Source organism: Rutilus rutilus (genome assembly GCF_951802725.1).
Source record: "Rutilus rutilus genome assembly, chromosome: 10".
Lineage (NCBI taxonomy): Eukaryota > Metazoa > Chordata > Actinopteri > Cypriniformes > Leuciscidae > Rutilus > Rutilus rutilus.
Window position 1 is genome coordinate 10,621,670 of NC_140215.1, and position 25,372 is coordinate 10,647,041.

Here is a 25,372-nt window from a genome sequence, read left to right on the forward strand (position 1 = left end):
ATCGCATTATTACCACTATGACCAATGTGCGCATGTGCTCGGACGTACACGGATGTCGTGTGTCGTTCACACAAGTTCATTAATGTTTTTGAATGAATAATGAAACGTTATTCTGAATTTCTCCCTTCACTCTGAATCACTAAACTCTTGTCAGCACATCTCGCTGCGCAGTCTCTGCTCTGTATCTTCATCCAGAGGCAGTGTCAAGAAAGCGATGCAGCGTAGGCAAATCCAGTTATTTACAGCAGCATTGCGATGTTTGTTACAACACTGAATAACCTTTCAATACATCAAATGTGTTTTGCATTTGCATCTACTAAAGTAGATTAAAACAGTGGCCAGTTACATGCCTACTGTATAGGAGTTCATCATTTGTATAATGGTGGTAAAAATAACCACACTACTCAGCGAATAATCAAAGTTTGGAAAATGGCATGTAAACGGGAGTGAAGAGGTTTGCTTGTGTCAAGTAAATGTAACCGGTCCTAGTCAACCTGCTTCGGGTTTGAATCAGGGTCTCTGGCGTGGGAGGTGGGCACGCTAACAAGGACGCTAAATACCGCAGCCGCTAGCGTCAGACGCTAGTGCACCTCTTGAGGGGAGTGAGGTTTACACACACAGATCTTACTGGCCTACGTCTGTTACACACATCCCCCTAAACCTCACTCCCATCCGGGTCACGGCACCAAATGAAACGGTCCTACTCGTCCCGCTCCGAGCGGGATTCGAACCAGGGTCTCGGGCGTGCTAACAAGGACAATAAAGACCGCAGCCGCTAGCATCAGTCGCTAGCGTGCCTCTTGAGGGGAGTGAGGTTTACACGCACAGCTCTTACTGGCCTACGTCCGTTACATAAACATCTTACTGCGATTAAATCCTTACACTGATTACTGGAAATAATCGCATTTTTGGTGCACATGTAAACGTATTGCTTACACTCCTCAGTGCTATGCAGACCCATTGTGCCAAACTCAGGGGAAGATTTACTTTCCCCAGAGAAAGCTGTATATTTGAAACACGTTTTTATTCAAACAACCCAACTACATTGGGTATTGCGTAATGTGTGGACTGAATTGAACAATGCTTGGAGTTTTAATTGGGCTAATTTACAGCGATGTAAAACACTGCTCAATAATCCATAAGGCCTCATGGCAGCACGTTTGAATCTTCTTGATGACCACTTGCTTTTATATAAACCTTCTTCTGTTATGGCAAAAACAATTAAGGAGGAATGACAGCAACATAAAAAAAACAGAAGCTGGTAGTCAAAAGCACCTAAAATCAAACTTCTTTATCCTTTAGAGTTTTAATGTGTAAAAACGTAACTGTGAAATCTGTTTCGCTCGCTGCACCCCTACTTCCCGAATTTAGCCTGCCGTTTTTTTCTCTAGGGCAATGAAAAATGAGTAATACACTCTTGTCGAGAAAAGGCCATTCAAAGATGAAAGAATAATATAGCAAACACCCCAACATTAAAACAAGAGTAGAGATTAATGATCAGGATATCGGAGGATGGCAGTTAGTGAAACAAACAAGTGAACCATAAATGTCTCTTGGCGAGCGGCATATTTCCATCATTTTTTCTCTGCTAAATAAAGGTGCTGTCAAGGTGTATTTTAGCCCTGTCAACTGGTATTCATTGCATTTTATCACTCCTAAGGTGAAAACAAAAAGCCCTATTTGCATAACTCAATATTTATCTTCAAGGAAACCGTGTTTGACGCTATATGATTGCATCAGTTCAGCCGTCTCCTAATAAATTCTCCTCTAAATGCCATGAGGTGTTCTTACTCTTAGAGTCCCCCGTGGTGAAAATCAAGTTTTTAAATGTTGTTTATAGGTGTATGTGGTTTTTAATATGCTTTAAGACAAACCATGTGCAAATGCATAAGTCAACACCATTGCTGAGTATTTTCTCCTTAAAACTGCAGTGAAATAAAAGACGGTTTGAAATCTCTGGTGTTTCTTACATCACAAACTACCTTGTAAACAATCACAAATCTCAAGAGAAGGTTATCCCAGTATATTTTTCTGTTGATATGAAAAATCTGGTACATTTAATATAGAGGGTGCATTCTGCATATGATGTATATGATGTTATGATGAACTATAAGCCTTTCTCCACTGACGTTCTAAGGATACTGATTTTCAAAAGGCAGTGGTCTGATGGCGAAAGGGAACATGGTTTGTGTAACATTAGCAACACATTATTAACTGTTTGATAACGTAGTAAAGCAAAAGGCTAATCACATTAATTACAGTTATGAGTCCGACGTTGTGAAGAGCGATACCATTGTGCAGCTTTTAATTCAGTAAAGTTGATTTAGTGGATCTCTGAGCTGGTGTGATTGAGTGGAAGTGGGGCTAAATTTCATATTAATGGATCCGCTTATAATAAATGGGTGTAGAGTTCACGCACAGGAGAAAAACAGTTTAAATTGTATCATTTTGGTGATCAGAAATGAGTTTTAAGGGATACAATTATTGACTACAGGGACAAAAACAATTCCCATGAAAAAGAAATACTAAGGATCTTGCTACACCAATCAAACATGATCCTCCCAGATTACAGGGTTTCATTGGAGGTTGACATGAATGTGCTTGTGATTAGTCGGTCTTTACATTGACAGGAGAAAATCGAGAGGAAAGGGATTGTACATTTGGTTGCCGGCCAATTCTGATATTGATCCTCATGTGTTGGTGGAATACCCTCCTGGCACTTGACTGATCTTGCTATAACCTCACCAATAAGCAGATGTAAGCAACATAAGACTCGTGGCCTGTGAGGAAACTGACTATTTCGTGCTTACAGAGGGTGGTTTATGAGATGGATGAGGTTAAAGAAGTCATTCACAAAGGCACCGAGATCCTTCTCAGACAGTAATTATCAACCTCACAGAGAAAGAGCTCAGGTCATTGTGCAAAGGAAATGAAACGGCCAGTGAGCTCATGAATATTACAGATACAGAAGAAACTGAAATATGTTATTTCTTTTGCATTTGGTGGTATTAAGTTAAAACAGGTCAACAAAAGAACATCTGAACCAAGCCTAGGATTTACACCATTAGCCTTTTTTCCACAGTTGTTGTATTTAATTGGACTGCATCTGTTTAGCTTTTACTACACACAAAAAAATGTTTAATAGTCAGACAGGAAACAAAGGCTTCACATTAAAAATTGGAGGCCCTGTGCTGCTAGAAGGCCATTCAAGATGTTTACTAATGTACTGAATATAAAGGAAATAAGCACTAATGAGAAAGAGGATGAACAGTGGAACTAGGAAGAAATAACTGGACAAAGTGGAACCAGAACAACAACCCATTCAACATACAATCTAAACAAACCTTCTTGTTTAAGTGTCAGGCTCACATTAATTTGCAAATTCATCTGTTCTTTTGCCGAACTGCTCTAGAATTCCTTTGAAGCAAAAATAAATAAAAATAGATTGTAATGCTAGGGAAAAAAATCTAATTGTTTGGAATATTCAACTCAGTTGTTAGTAGTCTGAAAAGCAAACCCAATCCAAACTACATCCATATGTGGTCTGAATGAAATTCAATTAAAATCAGATTTTTGAGCTACCCTAATCCATACGTTCTGGACCTGCCCTTACTACTGTTGCACAGATTTTATATGAATATGCAAGACCTCATCCAGGTTTAATTGACATTAAAGACAATTACATTCTTCCAAAGTCAACCCAACCCAATATTTACTAAAATACGGCAGCCCTTTCCCTTTCAATTTCCATTTCTGTGTCTGTATACATCTTAAAAAACTTCACCAATCATAAATAAAATTTTTTTTGGGAAATGCATTTCAGCATGGGAGGTGAGATCAGAAATGTTTTTTCCTCATGTGTAACTCATTTTCACTCAACCTTTCGCCATATAGTGAAGGACAGCATTCACTATGTAGTGAATAATGGATGAGTGAATGAGTGCGCAGTTTCATATACAGGATAATAATAAGTTTTATTTATATAGCGCCTTTCCAGAGCTCAAGGACGCTTTACAATAAACAAACAACAATAAAGGCAGTTGACAAAGACAGCAGACAGGACAACAGTAGGCAGTTGAGTACAGTAAGTGAAAAATTTGGTAGATGGGGCGGCAACCAGCAGAATACAAACAGATATAACTGAGAAAAAAAAAAAAAAAAAAAAAAAATTATTGGAAAATTAAGAATTATAACATTCAGAAAATAGGTGAGTTTTGAGCATGGATTTGAATTCAGAGATAGTGTTAACAGAACAGAGTGATCGGGGGAGAGAGTTCCACATTTTGGGCGCAACAACACTGAATGATCTGCCCCCCATTGAAGCAAGGCGATGCCGAGGGACGACGAGAAGGCTAGAATCAGCGGATCGTAAAGAGCGAGTCGGGGTGTAGGGGAGAAGCAGGTTACAGAGATAGGGGGGCGCCAGGCCGTGCAGAGACTTAAAAGTGAGAAGGAGAATTTTGAATTTGATACGGTAAGCCACAGGAAGCCAGCGAAGATCATGCAGAATTGGGGAAATATGTGCAGAACGCTTGGTGTGGGTGAGTAGTCTGGCAGCAGAGTTTTGAATGTATTGTAATTTGGAAATGGAGCTAGCTGATAGGCCAATGAAAAGTGCATTGCAGTAATCAAGACGTGAGGTGACAAATGCATGGATGACAGTTTCAGCATCTGAGATACTGATAAAGGGACGGAGCTGAGCGATACGACGTAGATGAAAGAATGCCAATTTAGTGATAGAATTAATGTGAGAGTGAAAAGATAGAGAGGAATCAAAAATTACACCAAGATTTTTAATAGTACTAGATGGTTTGATAAGAGAGCCAGCGATCTCACAGGTGAAGTTGGTGGGAATTTTATTATTGAGTGACGGAGGTCCAGTGAAAATAATCTCAGTTTTGTCCATGTTAAGTTTTAGAAAATTTGAATGAAGCCAATCTTTTATTTCATGTACACAAGCAGAGATTTTGTCAGTTGTGAGAGATAAAGTCGATGTACAGGCAGTATATAATTGAATGTCGTCAGCGTAAAAATGATAATTAAAACCATGACGGCGGAGGATCTGACCAAGAGGTATTATATAGATTATGAATAATAATGGCCCAAGAACGGATCCCTGAGGGACACCTTGCTTCAGGGGGACAGTAGGTGAGCGAAAATTCTGAAGTGAAATGTAGAATAGTCTGTCAGAGAGATAGGAGGAAAACCAGGAAAGAGCAGCACCAAAAATACCCACATCCGAAAGGCGCGAAATGAGTAGTTGATGGGAGACGGTATCGAAGGCAGAGCTGAGGTCAAGCAGCAGGAGCATAGACAGAGAACCAGAGTCACCAGAGAGAAGCAGATCATTCAGTACCTTAACTAGTGCAGTTTCAGTACTATGCAAAGGGCGAAAACCAGACTGAAAAGGATCAAAAAGATTATTTTCAACTAGAAAAGACTGAAGCTGGGAGGCAACAGTACTTTCTAGTAATTTAGCTATGAAGGGGAGATTTGAAATGGGACGATAATTAGATAAAACTGAGGGATCAAGGTTGGGTTTCTTGAGAACAGGGGTAACAGCTGCAGTTTTGAGTGACAGAGGAAATGAAGCAGAGGTAAGAGATGCATTGATGAAGTGAGAGATAGGTGCAGAAATAACTGAATGGCAACGTTTCAGAAGAGTAGTAGGAGCAGGGTCAAGATGACAAGATGAAGGGTCGATGAAGATGACAGGATTGGAACTAAGGAATAACTGACGACATTGAAATATAGAAAAATTATGCATACCCAATGTGGTAATGCGGCCACAATGTGAAGCATCAAGTGCATTCATTTTTTAATAATTCAACGGCCTGGAGTCAATTATTCCGTTTATACCATGGATACCACACCTCAAGATATTGGGTCTCATTCACTAATAATCGCTTGGATTATTTCGTATTTGTACACACAGGAGATCTATTCATGAAAAATCTCCACCTAATTCACAACACGTGCGTACGTACATGAATTTGGTTTTAGTTTCGTTCTAATGCTAGTGAATGTGGAGTATTGTAACTTAATGGCCGTGTGCCCAAGGTTAGTCATTTACATAAAACACGCCCAAACCATCTCCATATAAGGGCTTTCTGCACAACCTTTCCTGTACAGACTTTTGTCCCTCTCGTCAATGCCGCTCTCTAGACGCGCTCTCGCCAGATCCTCAACCAACGCCAAGCGTGTTATTCTCAAAACCAGTTCAAACACAATAAACACCTTTTATACAGAACCAGATTACAGACCTCTCATTAGCCAGCTGTATTTCTGCGTTATTCAGAGAAACAGCTAAATCTATAACACAGCTTTTTATAATCTTTCACTGTATATGATGAAAAATATTTAAGAAATTAAATTTTATTATTTATAAATTTTATTATATCATTTATAAAAAAATAATATAATATAATATAGAAATTAAATAATATAATATATATGAGATGAAATATAACTTCTTAACACGATTATAAGGCCGCACAGAGAAAGTTCCTTTTGCGTAAATGTGGTTTCAGTTGTTTCTATATTTTTTCGTAAGTTTAGAATAAATTTTACTGTGAAAGTTTTTGGTTAATCACGATTTTTTTTAAAAGGTGCACTGTGTAATTTTTAGCGGCATCTAGTGGTGAGGTTGCGAATTGCAACCAACAGAAGTCACGGTGGCGGACAGGAAAATATGTCGTCGTCTGAGACAGCAAAGAGTAGCCAGTTAGGCAATGAGGTTTCTTGTGCCAGTGTTTTGTTTGCTGACTTTAGCTAGCTTCTTTGCACGAAGAACAACATAGTGACGAAACGCGGTTTATCCATTTAGGGCTACTGTAGAAACATGGTGGTGCATAACGGCTATTTCAATGTAAGGGGACCCACGGTGTGTGTAGAGAGAAATGGCTCGTTCTAAGGAAATAAAAACATAACGGTTCATTATGTAAGGTCTTTATACACCACTGAAAACATAGTTATGTATATGAAATTGAATTTCTGTCAACAGATCCTCCCAAATATTACACAATGCACCTTTAAATGTTCGTACTCAGATTTAACACACAAATTTGTGCATACGCATACTTAGTGACTTAGACTCATTGTTTTATTTCAAGACATTTGTCAGGTTGCCGTCCTTTAAATGTGCTCGAGTGTAGAACCAATTTCTTATGCATCTCATCCCAAGCTTCTGTTGCTAATTCAAAATTTTAATTTTAGAGCTAGTAACAAAGGCTTGAGCCACTGATATGCAGACTAATGCAGGTATGAGAGAGAGAGAATGAGAAAGAGATTAAGCGTGTGACTTTAATGTTCGTCAGCAGCGTTTTTACTAATAGTGAAGCTGTAAGTTTAATTGCTTCAAGAACAGCTATGTTACTACCGTGAAATGTCATGTCATTTTTTTCATAGTTTGCTAACTATTTCATTGAAAAAGTTGATCACAGGGCATCACTGACGAGTCCTTTCTGAGCGCGTGTTTGTTTTCATCTATGTGCAAGTGTGTGTTTGCACAGTGTATGTGTGCAAAGAGAGAAAGAGATCGAGAAAGAAAAAGAAAGAATGCTTTCCATAGCTAATAAAGGTAATTTAGAAGGAAAAACGTCAAATGTCATTTTTATACTATTGTTTGTTATTGTATTATTTGTTTGCATGGTCAGTGTCTTTGTAGGTTTTGGTTCACTTGTTTAGATGTGTTTTTACTAAAAAAATAACAGCATGATTTGAATGTTCGTCAACAAATTAGAATCCAGCATTCAACAGCCCTGTGATAAAATGTGTACATAATATAATGCTCTGATGCTCATGTGGTCTAATATGCCTCTTGACTGACAGACAAAAGCACAGGTTTATGCATGTGGGAAAATAACCTTGACTGTATTTTAAATGATGTGAAGTGGCTCACTGTTTTGGAAAAACCAGCAGATGGAGCTTCACGAACCAAGCTTTTATTCTTCAGACAAACAATATCTGTTTTTAATAATATCTAGAAGGGCGTCAGCTCAGAATTGGCTCCATTTGAATCTTGGCAAAGTGAATTTCCAACTGCAGTTCAACTGAATAACGATTATGCGCAAACTTAAGAGCTATAGGGAAATTGAAGAGGACTGACGTTGTGCCTGATGAATTATAGACATTTGCGAACAACAATTCAACATCACTGTCTTATGGCCAATGATAAATGTCTGTAGTTAAAGAAGCCAGGGAAATGTTTTTACAGGCCCTTGAAGATTCAAAAGAGAGCCAGCTACTTTTCAAAGAAGTTTCGGGAGAAACAGGAAAGATTTAGAGAATGCTGAAAAGTCAGTGCATAGACATCTAAGATGGAGTGTTACTTGTCTGAAGCGTGGAAAAGTTGAAACGCTCGTCAAAGTGAATGCAATGTGTGAATTTAAAAGTAATGCCGAGCACACATTACAAGCTTATCAGCCCTTACCTAGTCCGTGACAAAATGACACAGCTCATAGCCAAAGCCTGAGCACGTCATGCATGTGAGAGGGGAATGGTGAAATAAAGCCCAAAATAATAATAATAATGGGTTAACACTTTACAAATTTACAGGTTTAATTAGTTAACATTAGTTTATGCAATAGGTACATATATACACTACTTTTCAAAAGTTTTAGGTCTGTAGGATTCTTTTTAAAGAAATTAATAGTTTTATGCAGCAAGAATGCATTATATTGCTCAAAAAGTCATTTATAATAGTACTAAATATTTGTATTTCAAATAAATGTTGTTCTTTTGAACTTTCTAATCACCAAATACATCAAAGAAAAATGTATCATGGTTTCCAAAAGAAAATTAAGCAGAACAACTGTTTTCAATATTGAGAATAATAAGAATTTTTTCTTGAGCACTAAATCAGCATATTAGAATGATTTCTGAAGGATCATGTGACACTGAAGACAGCTTTTCCATCACAGGAATAAATTACATTTTAAAATATATTTAAATATTTTATATTGTAATAATATTTCACAGTATTACTGTTTTACTGTATTCGGGACCATATACAGTAGATAGATTGCGGGTTTGGTTCTCAACACTGGCAGGAAATGATTGAGGTGCCCTTGAGCAAAGCACCTACACACCCAATCAATGGCTGCCCACTGCTCCGGGTGTGTGTGTGTGTGTGTGTGTGTGTGTGTGAGAGAGAGTGTTCACTACTCTCTGCTCCTAATGTGTGTGCACTAACTTGGATGTGTTAAATGCAGAGGACAAATTCCGAGTATGCGTTACCATACTTGGCCTTCACGTCATTTCACTTTTTTTGATTGCACTTTATTTTACAGTATACTTCCCTAATGAAGGACTAGGTAATACAAGATAACTACGCGGTTTAAGGTTAGGTTTAGGGGTTGGTTCATGGTTAGTACCTAGTTATTGTAACTACTATAGCAAGTACATAGTATGAGGAACAGGACTTTATTTTACAGTCCTGTTCCTCATACTATGTACTTGTTACAGTAAAATAAAGTGCTACCACTTTTTTTCCAATTTATATTGGACTAAAATGTCCAAAAACAATTCCCCCACAATACCACAGGCACCAACCCCTTTAAACATGCAAGGGTAGAAGAAGCGAAGACGTTTAAAAAGTTTAAACTGACAAGACATGGCTAAAACAGCATTATCTGCCACACACTACAATACAGATATCAACAGAGGAAAAACTACAAGTATAATGAGTGAGGTTTGAAGGTCGACTGCATCAGACAGCAAAGGGACTCTGACATTGAAGTCCTTGAGAATGTTCTGGAGATGAAAAGAGATTAAATTCTGGGATGTGTGAAGGCTGTCTGAATGAGAGAGAGAGAACCTGATTGCGCTTGACAGAACCTGGAAGTCATTTGAAAGCGTTTGTTATTTAGAGTGTCTGGAAATCTCCTTAATGGCGCTGAGCCTCACCTTGCGGTCCTCTTTGAACAGCTCGGCCGCTGTGGTGAAATGAGGGACGGCATTCTTGCAGTGTGGACACCCTGGGGGAAAACAGTAAGATATAAGTATTCATCGAGCTGTCTCACCTCATAATGCAGAGAACAAACAGCAAGAGGTGATATATCCCAGCAAATAGAGATGAGTACTAAAGCGAAAGAACAGAAGAAAATGACTGAATTCTTCAAAGATAAAGACATTACTCGCATGACTAACTTAACCCAAACTAATGCATCTGTGTGTAGCAGGTTAAAATGACTAAATTAATCTTAATAGCATGTCGAAAGTTGCTTTATTATTCTCATAGGCCCAACGGTGGCTTTCCCGAGGCAATGCATGTCCATCAAGCTTACTAAAGAACAGGCAAGAGTTTCTACTCTCAAAACTCCTAAACTTTCATTTCCATCATGTTCTTGCAAGGTGGTTTTGAAGCTGACGGTGTTATTATTATGAATTATGCATGGCATTTTGTGCTACATGTTTCAAACAAACAACTTCCATCAATAAACAGCTGCCTAAAGCTAAAAAACGTCTCATTTACTGTGCTAGTTTAGGTTGTCACGCAATCTTGTTTGCACACACTTGTGCTATTTTACGTTTTTAAATGAAAAGTTATTCAAGTTCACTTTTAAATGGTAGTTAACGGCACGGTCGTAATTTGCAGGGCAGCAAACAAAGGTCTATTTGTGTGAGGAACAAGGCATCTGATTTCAGACACACGAGGGTCATTATAAATAATGGAGCATAAAGTTGCGTACCTCCACTTTTGGCTCATGTTGCCATTATATGAGGAGAAGAAAGGCTGGGCTGGCCTCCAGACTCATGCAAGGTCGATGCGAGTCTGACTCAATGCCCAGATAGATACGCTAATCAAGAACTCAAAGCGTGGGCAGAAGCTGTACTTAAAATAACAGAGCATAATCATTTTTCATCATATGCAAGAAGAAATTTTGGGAGCGTTTCAATCGACTCTAGTTCAGTAGTAAGCGCACTGCCCTGGGAACTATTTCTAGGGCGGTCCAATTGTCAATATAATTCCAACGCACTGAATCTTTTACTCCCTAGAAATGATGTGCTGACTTGACATTGACATCTGACATACTGGAAGTGGATTGTGAGAACTAAAGCCCTTGAGTCTGCTTGATACCCTCTGATAAGAACATCTCATTTCAACTATCATGCTCGCTCCGAAGTGTTACCACTGTTATCAGGGTCGCCAGGTGACATTTAAACCTTCAGTGTGTACAAATGCAAAGACCTACCCTGTCATTAACTAGAAAGTTGCTTCTACAGCAATCCAGGCTGCCCACTATCGTGTTCATCAAATAGTGCCGTTCACCAGAACAAAGCAACACTGATGGAATCATTCAGTAAAGCTCTGCAATACCCAATACAAAAGCTACTTTTATTCTTTCTGTTTGTATTACACTTCTAAAAAAAGCTGTAATTAAAGGATTCAGTGAGACTGAGAGTTCAGTAGATGTAGAGAATGACACAATACAGTCTAATGTTAAATAATTATGCCATTGTTCTTTGAATACTCACTGCAATTATGTTACACGCCTCAGTTATGATAACAAAAATGGCATATTAATTTGAAATTGTGTTCTCAAACGTGTGTGCAACCAATACTGATGCTGCACAGAATGAAAAAAGTCCACAAAAAAATCGAGTCAGATATATATACACTCCTGGGCAAAAAAAAAAAGGAAAAAAAGAAGAAAAAAGTCAAAATGGCTAAACACTAAGGGCCGGATTTACTAAACAGGGCAAATTAGCATGAAAATGCAATCCTATAAAAGCATTGATGGGAGTGGAAAGTTCTGCGCGTGATCTAGTGACGACACTCAAATTAAAGAGCACAGATAATTTAAATTGATCAAGTAAACAAGTACTGTATGTAAAAAGGGTTTTTTTACATTCTGAAAACGTGCATCAAATTACAAGACCAGTCTCCCTGACTATTGCTGTGATCTTGAGATTTGTTTACACAAAAACTCAACATAGCAACACTACAATTCTTGACAACATGTCAACAAACAACATGAAGGAAGAAAAAGAAGAAAGTGAGCCGAATGCCAATAAGGAGGAGACAGTATTGGGGGAGACGTGGGCAGCAGTTTGATGTTTTGTTTTTGGCTCCTGCTTCCCACTGTCTAGCCTTCCTCTTACAATTTCATTGGCTGTTGTTGGTCATCACAGCTCTTAAGCTAGTGCCAACCTGACGATCTGGTTGGCCAGATTTCTAAACAGTTTGAAATGTATTGTAGCATCTACGCAAATTGGAAGAGTGTCACAACAAATTGGCTACAATCTGGTGCTTTTTGTCACAGATGTACAATATAAAAGAGCAACAAGCTTCAGTCTTGACATATTGCAACTGCCTTAAAATATTATATAAATACTATAATAGGTAAAAAAAAAAAAAGTTTTCATTTCTTTCTATGCCTTTTTTCCTTGCTATGGTCACCATTTTCTTGTTTATTGAGGGTTTTTTGTAAGGCACTATTCTTTGTAAAGCTGCTATGGAACAATATGTAATATGTAAAAAGCACTATATAACTTAGATGAATTGAAATTAACTGCATTAAACTGTGTTCGACTTCACAAATAATAACAGAGTTAGTAATTCATCTCCATTTCCATGGTTTTTGCCAAATGTGATATATTATCAGAAACGTACAGAGAGGAAAACATCCTTTTAAACTGTTACAGTATGGCCTATTGTGAATATTTTAAACATTGTCAAATATTATATGCAGGAAATTATGGTGTCATTTGGCAGATGTTACGCCACCTGCACATTTCAGTGCTCCATATAATTGCCGTCACACATGATGTTTTAGGAGGATGCAACAAAATACTGCCTCATAATTTGAAAAGGTTTAGAAGAAGGCTGGATACGTGCTTCGAGACAGAAACTACAGCTGCGGTATTTCTGAAAAAACAGAAGGCTTACATGGAGCATAGAACATGACCAAGGCGTGTTTCTTCTTTTTCAGAGATTCCCTGAAATCCTCGGCTCCCAGGTGGCTCACGCTGGACGGCATCTCCTCCCACGACTTCTCTGGAGGAGGTGGGGCCTGGGGACTGAGAGAAAGAGAGAGAGAGAGAGAGCCTGATTTAATAGGTAAGCTTTAAGGCTGAGATCTCTGAAACTATAATACTCACAGCCAAGTTAGGTCATTATATAATAACTATATAATACTCACAGCCAAGTTAGGTCATTATATGATAACTATCCAAATTGGTATTATCAATTTAATATACTGAATGAAAAGCTGGAGTAATTAGACTTACACCTGTGAATTTAGCGAAACTGAACGGCTCCAAAAGCATTTAGACACTTACGCCACAGAATTACATGTAAAAAAAATTAGGTTACTTTATTTTAAGTACTGAGTAATAATAAGTAACTTCATGTACTTACTATAGGGCAAGGGTTAGGATGAGGGTTTAGTTTAGGGTTAGTTGCATGTAATTATGCATAATTTATAGTTATTACTATAGTAACTACATGTAACATGTGTAACAAGGACACTGTAAAATAAAGTGTTTCCAAAAATTATAATAATTAATAATTAGAGCAATTCCAAGAGGGTCCCCGCACCATCTGCTTGGGCCCTAAAGAGTGTATTTTTTACATTACATATACATGACCCGTTTGGGGTTAGTAAGATTTATTTAAAAGAAATTAATACTTTTATTCAGCATAGATTAATTAAAGTGATCAAAAGTGATTGTAAAGACTTCCACATCGATACATTGACGTTTTCCATTTCAAATAAATGCTGTTCTTTTGAACTTTCTATATTGATCAAAGAATCACATTTTCCTCAAAAATATTAAGCAGTACAACACTGCTAATAATAATAAATAAATAAATCTGAATAAATGCAGCTTTAGTGAACATAAGAGACTTCTTTTAAAACCATTAAATACATCTTACTGACCCCTAACCTTCGAACGGTAGTGTATTTTTGTGATTATCATTGTAGTTATTTACTGCAATGACAATATACTTTTCTGAGGGCATTTTACCAGGAGCACTGTACAAGCAGAACATTAAGGGGCACACCTTAAATCGACCTGCAACGCAAATATTCACATTTTCCCCCATTTTAACTGTATTACTACGGAGCCCTGAGGGGACCTTTGCAAAAAAATTATAATACGGACTTTTGCGTGCGCACGAGAAAGTTTCACGTGCTCACGCGTTACAATTTCCAGTTTGGTTATAGTGTCATTACTACAAATGTGGGAAAAGGGATGAGATGAGAGTGTGCTTGGAGCATGCCTCCAGAGATTTGTCTTATTATAGGGAGACTGTGCTTTACTGTAAGAAAAAAAAAAGCATGAATATCACATAAATGAATATCAGGTCCCACATCATGGATTACATAATCAGAGAGTAGCCTATTTCTTTTCGTTTTGAATTGTTTCGTTTAAAGACATTTCAAGCTTTCTTCAGATGTATTTCTCATGTATGTGAGGCATACACTGAGTTTCGGTTAATTTATGATGAGATGCGCTCCAGTTCACGTGCAATGCAAGTGACCGCAGCGCGCTGGCGCCTCCATGATTATATTGTCTGCTATATATTTGCTTCTCATTTATTAAATACAGGCAATTGGTTGATGAAAAATTTATTAAAATTAAGATACAATTTATACAAAACGAAATTCACTTTAAAAGAAAGGTTTTCTACAAAACAAAACTTAAAGGGTTAGTTCACCCAAAAATGAAAATTATGTCATTAATGACTCTCTGTCACACGCATCACACACATGACCAGCGTCGGCCAATAGTGAGCCTACGTGTGACGTACAACACAGAAGCGCTGCGCTATTACACTACGTGAACTCACTCAAGGCCCAGAGAGAAGGAAATGAATAGTGGAATAAAGTCGTTATTTTTGTTTACTTTTTGCGCACAAAAAGTATTCTCGTCGCTTGATAAACTTAAGATTGAGCCACTGTAGTCACAAGGACTACTTTGATGATGTCTTTATTACCTTTCTGGACATGGACAGTATACCGTACATACATTTTCAATGGAGGGACAGAAAGCTCTCGGACTAAAGATGATTAGAAGATGGTTCCGAAGATGAATGGAGGTCTTACGGGCTTGGAACGACATGAGGGTGAGTCATTAATGACATAATTTTCATTTTTGGGTGAACTAACCCTTTAATTAAGTGGTCAAAATCCATTTGCGATCCATTCCATTCTGAATAAACAAACAATGCAGTTTACATGCTTCGTCCTTGTTGCATTATTCATTAAGATAATAGGCCTAATTAATAAATGCACGCACAATTATCCGTGAAATTGATAAATGTTGCAGATATGTTTTACTATGCACAAACAAATGCCTTTCAACTTATGTGTGCAAAATTCAGAATTAAATGAATGTGCAGCAATTTGTACAAATAGAGAGTCTGTGGGCCTACTACATGTGTTGTAGTCATTAAATAAGCGCATTTAGTTTCATATTTGTTAAAATATTATAATGTATAATTTTTCCATCTATGTTGATTATGAAAAGTGAACAGCACGAGTAAAATAGGATGCGCAATATATGAGACATGGAGTGAGTCAGACATGATTTTGACCACTTCATTAAGTTTTGTTTTGCATGCTCCAAGCACACTCTCATCTCATCCCTTTTCCCACATTTGTAGTAATGACACTATAACCAAACCGGAAATTGTAACGCGTGAGCACGCGAAACTTTATCGTGCGCACGCAAAAGTCCTATTTTTTTTTTTTTTTTCAAAGGTCCCCTCAGGGGCTCCGTATATTACTGACAAATGCTTTGGTAATAAATAGACTTAACTGACAGAAATTACAATGTGACGTTTTATTTTAAGTTCACAGGAATATCATTACAGTACAAGACCCAAAGCTTAACAAATGTACATCCATAGATGCAAACAAAGCATGTGGTCACCATTGGTCATGTTGATCGTGAATGAGAGATAAGTGGCGTCCTTAATCTTCTCATGGGTCTTCTGTTTGAGCGAATCTGCACATGCTGTGTCGTTGCTGTATGCAGGATTAAATTTTACGCCATTCTTTAACAACTCAATTTGTCACTTGAATTCGGTGAATGGTAATTCCTCCTTAGCTATGAAATACGCTGTGTAAAATTTGACTATCATCTGCTGACTGAATGTTAGCTTCCTGTCTGTGAAATGCAGCTGGAAGTGGCGATGCAGTTTCATTAATGTATCTGTCTCGGCATATTTTATGCTTCAAGCTGCTCTTGTGTGTCATGTTTAAACTGCTGTACCGGTTGCCAAAGCAAACTTGGTTTTCCCCATGTGTTTTAGACCACACCGAGAGCAGAAGATACAGTTGATGGTGTTGGTGTTTTTGCAATATCTAAGCCACGTAAACTACCTCAGCCATTCCTGTCAGAAATATAGTTGTCTTGCCTTTTTTTCTTCTTCTGACTTGTCATTTGAGTTTTCCTTCTCGGCAATTTGTTGCTGTAGAGGGCCTGGCTTTGGTGAAAAAAAATGTGTCAATGGCCCTGTCCCAAATGGCACCCTAAACACTCGCGGTCTTCCTACAAGTCCACGCTTTCATGACGTAATGGCACTTTGGCTGCTGGGAAGAAGTCTGCTGCAGAGTTTGCACCAGTGCATATTGACCGCAAAGGGGGCGCGTGCGAACACCCTTCTGAAACCTAAAATGACAAATGGGACATCCTACATTCTCGTGGACTTCACGATCACGCACACACGGCAGGTATTCAAAGTCCAAAAGACTGTAAGTGCATATGAAGTGTGCCATTTGGGACAGGGCCAATGGTTTGATTCACCATTTTTGACTGATCTGTGACGTTAGACGCAACGACAGCGAGACACACCGAGGACTCGTGACCCGCGCAGTTGACTAATCGCTTGCTCCCTACTCGTTTTTCAACACGAAATAAAAAGAAATCCAAATTTGCAGGTTGCACCTGCACATAAAGTTGCAAAAAATACTTGCACTGTCTCAAAAAATGGTTGCAGTCTGGAGCCCTGTATATGCATGTCACTCAATAAAAAATTCGTAATGCCATGAGACATACAAAACAGGATTGGCCCTGGCGTTCTGGGACCTGTGAGATGGCACAGTCATGCACTTCAACTCAAAGTTGATGCCCGCAGAGCAGGACTGCTCCAGGATCACAGCAAGAGCAAGCTCTTCCACTGAGAGGTCAGTTTAGCAGTGATTGATTGAAGTCAAGCTCCGTTGAACAAGTCAAGGGAGGCAGCAGTATAAAAGTAAATTCTCAGGCTCCCAGCTCACATCCAGGCCGCTCTTTAGAATCAGTCAGTGTGTGTTTTAGAGAGCATGTTCCCATTGACTGAACCCCTGTCAGTTACGTGGCCCACTTAGTGCGAAGTTCAGTAATGCGTGAAAAACATCCAGGTCAAATGTGTGTGGCCCTTTCAAACAATTCTGCAACGTCTCACTGAAAAGATTCACTTTTTTCCCCCAAACGTCTAGCACTTGTTTTTACCACTTTAACATATAAAACAAAAACACAAAGTGGGTGCTTGGACACATTTTTTGTATTTATAGCAGACCTTCCTGACTATTTATAGAGTTAAGAGATTGTAGAGGGTAAGAGCAGCTCAACGAAATGAAATTTATGCCTCACCTGTACCTGACCTTAGCTGAGCACTAAATCCACCTCCATAATAAATAAACTACAAAGTATGAAGAAATAAATGAAAGCAAAAACAAGCATTTACCCATGCAGACCTCAATCCACCTACATAACTGCATCCACAGTCAAAAACAGCCATTGTGTTTTATTTGTTTTGCACATTAACGGCTCTACAGAGATGCACTTTAATATAGGGACAGTAGCGAGAGAGAGATGAAATTAATAATAATTAAATTTCTCATGCTGATGGTCAGTATACCATGGAACCGCAGAGTGGAAAAGACAGTTAACTCACTTCTGCAGCCACTCGATGATCTTGTCTTTGCTCCGAAGTTGAGGAAGCGTGTACTTCTCCTCGCCCTTTTCAAAGTACTTCACTGTGGGGAAGCCTGAGATTTTAAACCGCTCTCCGATGGACTTGTGAATGGTGGTATCCACTGCTGCCAGTGCACCTGGGCTCTAAAACCATACAGATATATAAAGAGAGAAAGTTTCAGCTGAAAAACAACATTATATTATCTGACAGCTGATTAATTAAAATACATTAAGATCATAAAAAACATAGATCTTACATGTTGGACATTGTTGGTCCATTTGTTAAATAAAAAAAAAGCCTGTGCAAACTGATCTTTTTCAATGTGCTCGAGGTGCCACGCAATTTAGAGATACTCATTTTTAATCCAAATCACTCTCTAAAAACTTTCCAGCAATTATGGAACTCATTAAGTTTCAAATGTCTACGCACAACTTAATTAAAATCACGAGGCTACATAATTTGAGAACAGAGCAAGCTGTCATTTTAATACTGATTGTGTTCTGTGGTTGAAGGGACCTCCTGTAGGTGGAGTAGATGAGATGCATAATTATTCAACAATTTCAAAAGCTCAGGAGAGGAAATTGAGAATACATCCATCAATTATCTCAAATTTGAGTTCAAACGTTACATTTTAAAACCACTTTCTGTATATCTACAGATAGAATATATCTGTCTTTATATCGAACTGGTTTAAAATGTTAGGGAATGTTAAAAGTTAGCATATTAATTCATGTGAACAAAGAACACTGCTGCATAAATATACCCAACAAATTGCAGAAAATTATATTTGCAACAAAGGCCTAATGTATAGACAGATTTATGCATTTACACCCCCAGTTTAAAAGCAATCAATTTGTTGAAGTTGTGGAGACAACAAGCAAGTCTTTTTAATGAAATGACAGCACAACTTGGCACAGCTTTGTTCCCACCATTATATAGATGCAGAATGGATTGTCATTATGAATGTTTCCTCAGCTTAAACTTAATTAACTGCCACTATTTGCAAACATCTGTCAGTGGGATACCTTAAATCTATAATGAGTGCCTGAGACATTATCACAAACAAAGAATTTGTGTTTGAGTTGAGGCACCAACCCTGCAGGGGCCAAATAATCTACAGACCGCTATCGGATCTGTGAGCCAATTAGAAGTGTATGCAAACCAAACTGCTTTACAACCAATACACAAACACATCTCATTAAAGTAAGGGCACTGCATTTCAACAACACACTTGAGAGATAAGCACGGCCGCTTCAATTTCTCCACCATCCACTTGCAAAATGTCATGTTCGCAACCCAGTCATATATGCACATTTAAACACCCTTATTTCAAACTCTCAGCGAAATGCAAATTCAAAATATTTTTGACACGTGGACTCTCTCTTTAAACTGTGTATGGCCGAGAGCAAAAGGAATGAGAAAAATAAATGACTTCAGCTCTCTCAAGGGAGAAGATGTGAGGACTAGAGCACGCATTAGATAATGCATAACGTGTCGTTATTAAACTCTGGGAAGAGCATCACTCTGAGTAGCTCCAAGCTGAAGGTCAGAGGGACGGCACAGAGGAAATGGAAAATGAGATAAATACTCCAACTAGAAGGCTCTGGTGACTGCAGTTGGCCTGCAACTGTGGACTAGAGAGCAGAGCCAGAGCAGCGGACAGCCCTGGAAAATGAGAAACACACCACTCGCACAACATCGCCAGAGATGTTTGTGAACTGTAATTGTCTCATGTTGTAACTTTAAAGCTTAAAAAGAACATCATATCATGGAAGGACAGACATTTTGAGTCGAAAGTTTGTTGAAGTCGAGTAAAACATTATTTTGGAATTTGCCACAGGGTGTTTTTAAATTGTCTAGGATGATGGGAAATTACAATTGGCTTTTTCCAATCAAGTCGATTGGACACAGACTTTTTACAAGGAATGCCTCAAAGCAGAAATGAAACCATTTCATTAAGTACACAGGTGCTATCCTGCCTCTATGTTCACTCTTGCAAAGTCTAAGGATGTATGAATTTTACAACAAGCAAATATACAATCTCCATGTCAGAGAATTAGAATGAAGAAACTCACATCTGGGTCTTTGTTGAGGATCTCAGCAGCTTCATCATACTCTGGCTTCATCTTCTTACAGTGGCCACACCCTAAAAACCATCCCAAGGAAGGAAATCTGAACGTGAATAATTTTGACTTTAGCACGTAACCAAAAAAAGTTTGAGAAACAAAAATGTTTTTACAAAATGTATACAAGTAGGGCTGTCGAAGTTAATGTGCACTTTAAGATATTAATTAAATCTGATTAGCATAATGATTTTTTACATTCACCAGACTTTATAATATTACTACTTCACTCTGCTTTCTAGATTGATCACAAATTTATTCTACTGAGAAAGATTTTGTTGAACAAAGTAAACAAATGTAAGCTACAGTTCAAAAGTTTGGGGTCAGTAAGATTTTTTGAAAGAAATTAATACTTTTATTCAGCAAGGATACATTAAATTGATCAAAAGCGACAGTAAAGATTTTTACATCAATACAAAAGATTTTGATTTCAAATAAATGCTGTTCTTTTGAATGTTCTCTTCATCAATGAATCATGAAAAAACATGCATCACAGTTTCCACAAAAATATTAAGCTGTGTTGACAAGAAAATGTTACTTAAGCGTCATATCAGCATATCAGAATGATTTCTGAAGGATCATGTGATACTGAGTAATGGCTGCTGAAAATTCAGCTTTGCCATCATAGGATTAAATTGCATTTTAAAATATTAATATTACAATAGAAAAGTTATTTTAAATTGTAATAATATTTCACATTATTACTGTAATACAGTAACTGTATTTTATGAAATGCAGCCTCGTGAGCATAGGAACTGTTTTAAACAAAAAAGTTAATATTCCCAGTGTAAATAAATACAATCTAAAGTTACGAAAGGTAGTGTTTATACATCGAAACATTTAGAAAACCCTGCTATAAATGATTAGCCAGAGGTTTTGGTCAAACTGGAAGACCAGCTAAACATCAACAAACCATCTTAGGCCGGTTTAAGCTGTTTTTTTCTTCCAACAGGGCTGTCATGCATAATTGACATAGCATGAAAACAGCAGCAACTCAATATCCATAAAAGACTACAACATGAAATGATCAGAATCATCTGGAAAGAAATTATATTTCCCTTCCAAGTATTTAAAGATATTCCTTTCCAATTCTCCACCTGTTACATCGTCATAACAGCCTTTCCAGGAAACGTAAACCAGAGCTCACTATGTCAAGCTTGGATTTATTATGCATTTATTTACACTATGGGAATATGAAAAAAAATCTGGTCACGGATTTATAAATGTGTTTGCATTTTTGCTAAGAATGATGCAACAGTTTTTTTATTAATAGAAGTGAAACACGGAATTTGCACACTGAAGGGGTTCAGTATGCATTGCGTCTCATAGTTAATCCGATGCAGAGAAAGGGTAATTTTTTTTTTTTCACCTAACTCAGCAGGTGTCGATTATGTGTGTCGAGAGGACAAACTGATGTTGTCATTGGCATGATGATAACTGCGTGCATGTGAACAGAGGTTTGTGTCTAAACAAGGATATTGCATTTGGTCTAGCTGAGGAGAATGTAAACGAGTCATTCCGTACCTTCTCCATGTATTCATTGCGGAGAGAGAGTTTGTGTATATACTATAGGATCAGTGGCAGATTGGTAGGATCCAGGAAATGAATATGTTCTATCAGGGGTGTTTAATCAAAAATGTATGAAACCTGAGAGCCATCTTCCTACAATCACTATAAAATCAACCTCCCAAGAAACTGAAGTACTACCGACATGCTCATATCAGCAAATCTGTGTTTGGCAGATTCATCTGAGAATAAAATTGATAGACAAAAACATCAACAGCACACAAGTGCAAGTCAACCAATATAAAAAAATGTCTTTGTCTCTCTTTGAACTCCTAATTAAACTTTAAAAAATGACTCATACTGTAAAATATCCATGTACTGTACGATGATTTTACATGACACTCCAATGTACTTCAAATAGTACTATGGTTCTACCTTAGAATGTGTGCAAAACATTATGGTGTTATTATAATAACATTTCCAAAAAAACATGGTAATTCAGTGATTTTGACAACTTTCTTGCCAGCATAATTCTAACAAGTGGGGATAGTTCACCCAAAAATGAAAATGATGTCATCATTTACACACCCTCATGTTGTTACAACCCTGTAGGATTTCCTTTCTCTGGCTTTAATTTATCAAGTTGAAGGAATTAAGGAATTAAGGAATTTGGAATGACATAAGTGATCCCTTTAACTATCCCTAAATTTGAATGTCATTCAAGCCCCAAGCCCTTAACCGAACCCTAAAATCATATTGGTTGATAGATACAGTATATTCTTCCAGGAACAATAAAGATGATACTTGTAAAAATCAGTCACCATGACCAGCAAGAGCCGTGTTGTTAATACTCACAGGGAGCGTAGAACATGACCAAGGCTGAAGGATGCTCCTGCAGGAACGTGTCAAAAGAATCATCTGTCAGATGGAAGACCGCTGAGCTGGACTCTGACCAGGGCACCTCTGGAGTTTTAGGCTGTGGAGGCTGAGGGCTATGCAACATAAACACAAATAGTTAAAATCATTTCCATTAGTCAATATGTTTTTGTTGTCTCAAAGCCTATGAACTTAATGACTCAGCTACATGACTCAAAACTCTCCAAATGACTGATGAGAGTCACCTAAGCTCTAAGTTGGACACTGCCTGTACACATCAGTACTCTACATCTGGTGGGGAACAGTCACACCCACATGACTGAAGAGAGCTAGTCTGAGCCTGCAATTCACATTTGTCTCCTGATGGGCCCTGTGCCCATACAAGAACAGTCCAAATGATTCCCTCGTAGAGCGCAAAGTCAAATGCTTGGCTCCTAGAAGTGCATCGGCTGAACAAAGACTAGCCAGAGGCAGCTTTGCCAGAGACAAACGCTAGAAAACTCAACCATTCAGTGGGTAAAATGCACTTAATTGTAGGGTTTGCTAATGTTTTCCCTTTTCTTCATTCAAAATTAAGTACACTGAATGGTTGGGTTTGCTAGAGTTTTCACTTTACTTTAGTGGTGGGCGATCTGACGATTTTATATCGTGATCGATCTTGAAGACGTCCACAGTCTACTTTTAAAGCGAATCGTGGAGATCTGATCTTTCATGTCCTCATAATAATGTTAAAACGACAACAATGACTGCCTACTAGATGGCTGTGCTGATTGGCCAAATTATATCATATGTGTCTATCATGTGTCTTTCATGCGTGGTGAACATTTTGACAACTGATTCTTTAATTCAATGTTGTGTTTTAAATTGCACAAAGAGATAAATCCATAGGCTTGTTCCAGTCTGGATATTCTCTATAGTACATCTCAACATTGGGAAGATTGTGATTCAGATCATGGATGGTGATTATGTGTTATATGATCATAACTTTATTTTTTGGGAAGATTGCCCATCACCCCTACTTTACTTCATTCAAATGTATTTCTACAAGACAAGCCAGGGACATCTGCAAGTGTTTTGAGAACAGGAAGTCACAACTGGAATCTCTTAACATGCACTTGTATTAGTCAGTCAATCAACTGCAGCTATCATATAGTTTATGGGATTGCAATAATGATTTTCTGTTTCTCACAAAATATAGACCACCCACAGTCCCTACACTGACTGTCTCATGGGTATACAGCACACAAAAATGGGAAGAGCTGACTGAAAAGAGCTGACTGGTCAGCAGCTTCTATTGTGTTCATATACTTTTAAGTGTTTATAATGTACCGGTTTGCTACAGTGATCATTTTTGAGGAACAACCAATCACTGGATTTTTTTTGCCTGGTTAGTGGCATCAAATCTTTGAAATACTACTGATCAGTTTAAGGTTGGCAAGAATTTGTTTTCAAAAGAAGCCTCTTTTACTCAACCAGGCTGCATTTATTTGATCAAAAATACAGTAAAAAGTTACAAATTAAAAAAACTGTTTTCTATTTTAATATATTTGAAAATGTAATTTATTCCTGCGATGGCAAAGTTGAATTTCCAGCAGTCATTAAACTTTTGAACTGCTGTGTATTCGCAAACTAGAATTCTTTCCACGCTGGTTTAATTTCAAGATCAGATTTTCTGCCATTAAACTACAAAAAAATACAAAACAAGCTGTGGTTGGTCTTGTGACATATTGATCAAACAGTCCAATTGGGAAGTTATTGACCGGAATAAGTGGACCAGACTAGACAGCAATAAAAATACAAGGCTACTAACAAACTATTAATGTGTCTTGTTATAGCACTCAATTCACGTGACGTGTACATAGGCTGTCACTCTGTCAGTTTGATAGTTGGTTAAGACACTGCAGAGAGTTTAAAGCCTCATCACATCACTGTAAGGAGGCACAGAGGACTGTTTACGTCCAGTGTTTTACAGTGCACATCATTTCTTTCACACCACAGTTCCTGTAAAACACTCCCTGGATAATGGTGGAGACCGTGGGCAGAGGTCCGAGATGTCACACCTCTTCAAAACATGGTGATTCTTAACAGCTTTTAAGATAGTAAAGGGTGTTAGAATGAATGAAGAGAGGCTGTGTGTGTTTGTTGAAAGCTGAAAAAAAGGTGTAGATTATTTATTGACTCACTTTTTCAACCAATCAGCGATGTCTTTGGAGGTGGCTCCGTAATTCTCATAGTGATGCAAGAATTTCCCCTTCCTTTTTGGAAAAAGAACAAAAAAAAGGACAGAATAATTCTTGATAAATCATAAACTGGCTGAGGAAATCCAAACAAAAACACATTATTTCATCATGAGCATGATGTGTTTTTAATTTCATCATGAGCATTGTAAAATAGGTCGGAGCCTTGGCTTAGTGATTAGTAAACATGCCCATGCCACAGTGCTTGCACAAGACTCCAGATCAATCCAGGCCGATCGTGTCCCATCACGATCCCATTATTTCCTGTCCTCTCTCTACTGTCTGTATAAAAACATGGCCAAAAGTTTGTAAAACAGAAAAGTTTGTTTAAAGCTGTTAGCATTGATTTACAAAAAAGAAAACGTAGTTCAAATCTTGCCTTCTTTCAAAAAAAGGACACACTAAATGGGAGAAGTCAATATTTATTAGCACTTATTTTCTTAACATAAATTGCACTAGACAGCGTAGGATATTTGTACCCACACAAAAAAAGACGCAAGGCATCCAAGACCGCTGCTCGCTTTTTGCCATCCAAAATAAACATTTTAAACGAGCGTTTGACTCAAAGCTAATTAAGCCATTTGGCCCAGGGCTCTTAGCATAATCAAAGAGCTCAGCAAGCAGCCTTTGTGCTCTTACTAATCCATACAAGACCAAGCAGATCATGAATGTATACAGAAATGCTCTTGAACACAGCTGAATGTGGAAGAATGCTT

The 25,372-nt window shown here is 37.9% G+C and overlaps 1 protein-coding gene across 1 annotated transcript in view; it reads right to left on the minus strand.

The window, feature by feature from the left end:
• pdia5 (protein disulfide isomerase family A, member 5) overlaps positions 1–25,372 on the minus strand; it is a 63,710-nt gene that overhangs the window by 3,627 nt on the left and 34,711 nt on the right. Inside the window, exons 10-15 of the mRNA XM_084420245.1 lie at positions 24,603–24,674; positions 22,399–22,535; positions 19,990–20,060; positions 17,894–18,057; positions 12,893–13,023; positions 9,907–9,977 (exon numbers count right to left, since the gene is read on the minus strand). Coding sequence (XP_084276371.1) covers positions 9,907–9,977; positions 12,893–13,023; positions 17,894–18,057; positions 19,990–20,060; positions 22,399–22,535; positions 24,603–24,674 — 646 coding nt within the window. The remainder of the gene's footprint in view (positions 1–9,906; positions 9,978–12,892; positions 13,024–17,893; positions 18,058–19,989; positions 20,061–22,398; positions 22,536–24,602; positions 24,675–25,372) is intronic.